Here is a 1,526-nt window from a genome sequence, read left to right on the forward strand (position 1 = left end):
GAGACTTAGACCATCCTGGCTAACACCGTGAAACCCTGCCTCTACTAAAATATGGAAAATTAGCTGGGCGTGGTGGTGGGCGCCTGTAGTCCCAGCTACTTGGGAGGCTGAGGCAGGAGAATGGCGTGAACCCAGGAGGCGGAGCCTGCAGTGAGCCGAGATTGCGCCACTGCACTCCAGCCTGGGCGACAGAGCGAGACTCTGTCTCAAAAAAAAAAAAAAAAAAAAAAAAACCAGAGGGAGGGGGTCCTGGGTTCCCCACTTGGAGACAATGGAGCACCTCACAGAGCCCTGAGAATCCTCTGGGTGATGCCCAGGCTTGGAACCCAGAGACAAAGTGAGGCTGGAAGACTTTCCTGCCTAGAGGCGAGACCCCCACCAACACACACACACGTGTGTGCACATGCATACACACACACACACTCATGCACCCTTCCACTCTCCTGCTGCTTCCAGGACAAAGAGAAATCCCTGTCGGATCAGAGGCGCTACTCCCTCATCGACCCGTCCTCGGCGCCCGAGCTCCTGCGGCTGCAGCACCAGCTGATGAGCACGGAGGACGCCCTGCGGAACGCACTGGACCAGGCTCAGCAGGTGGAGAAGCTGATGGAGGCCATGAGGAGCTGCCCTGACAAGGCCCAGGTGAGCCGCGGCCGGCAGGGCCCACCAGGAGGCAAGCCACCAGGCTGTGTCCTCGGAGTCCCCGTCTGAAGCGGGAGGCAGCCTTATCTTTAAAACCCTAGTCCGAGGAGGTAGGCAGCCCTGTCCTGGGAATGCCAGTTTGAAGGGGGAGGCAGCTCTGTCCCAGGAACCCCGGTCTGAAGGGGGAGGCAGCTCTGTCCCGGGAGCCCCTGTCTGAAGCGGGAGGCAGCTCTGTCCCGGGAACCCTGGCTGAAAGGGGAGGGAGCCCTGCCCTCTGGAACCCGCAGTTCAAGGAGCACATGGCTTTGCCCTGAGGGGCTTAGACTAAGAAGGGAGAAACAGCCTTGCCCCTAGAGGCTTGGTCTTTGGGGGTGCTGGGAGCCCCAGGCTGAAGGGGTTGGAATTTGGAGCCTGAGATGGTCCCATAGGAAGACCTCGCCATCTAGTGAGCAAATCGGGAACTGCTGCCTCGCTCAGTGTCTCCCCTGACTCTTCCAGATCATTGGCAATTCCGGTTCTGCAAACGGCATCCACCAGCAGGACAAAGCCCAGAAACAAGAGGTGAGGGGCGCCTCAGCCCTCCCAGGTCCCTCCCGTGCAGGCAGACCTCTCTGGAGAAAATCCTTGAAACGTCACTACAGACAAAGATGCATTCTGCAGGAAGCTTTACAGTAGAGTCACTCAGGGAGGGTGCTGTTGCAGGCAAACTTGATTCTGGATTCACTCTGCTCTTTTGATTTTTGTTTTCTTCCCATCTTAAAAAAGTTACAGGTTGGGCGCAGTGGCCCACGCCTGTAACCCCAGCACTTTGGCTGGTCAAGCCAGGAGGATCACTTGAGCCCAGGAGTTTGAGACCAGCCTGGACAACATAGCAAGACCCTCTC

At 57.9% G+C, this 1,526-nt stretch overlaps 1 protein-coding gene across 1 annotated transcript; it reads left to right on the top strand.

Moving 5' to 3' along the window:
- The first annotated feature begins 428 nt into the window (after window positions 1–428).
- On the top strand, window positions 429–1,317 carry LOC108525174 (CAP-Gly domain-containing linker protein 2-like). The gene is made up of 2 exons (XM_017866233.1): window positions 429–642; window positions 1,141–1,317. Exons 1-2 carry the CDS (start codon window positions 547–549, stop codon window positions 1,315–1,317), a joined length of 273 nt encoding a protein of 90 aa, XP_017721722.1. The 5' UTR covers window positions 429–546.
- The last annotated feature ends 209 nt before the right edge of the window (window positions 1,318–1,526 follow it).

This window comes from Rhinopithecus bieti, unplaced genomic scaffold (assembly GCF_001698545.2).
Source record: "Rhinopithecus bieti isolate Rb0 unplaced genomic scaffold, ASM169854v2 scaffold_14343, whole genome shotgun sequence".
Taxonomy (NCBI): Eukaryota; Metazoa; Chordata; class Mammalia; order Primates; family Cercopithecidae; genus Rhinopithecus; species Rhinopithecus bieti.

What these genes read in the sequence shown, in the direction of transcription:
- LOC108525174 (XM_017866233.1), top strand. Translation starts at nt 547, where the DNA reads ATGAGCACGGAGGACGCCCTGCGGAACGCACTGGACCAGGCTCAGCAG. An exon ending in GCTGCCCTGACAAGGCCCAG is followed by an intron (nt 643 to 1,140) that starts GTGAGCCGCGGC and finishes TGACTCTTCCAG; the next exon opens with ATCATTGGCAATTCCGGTTC.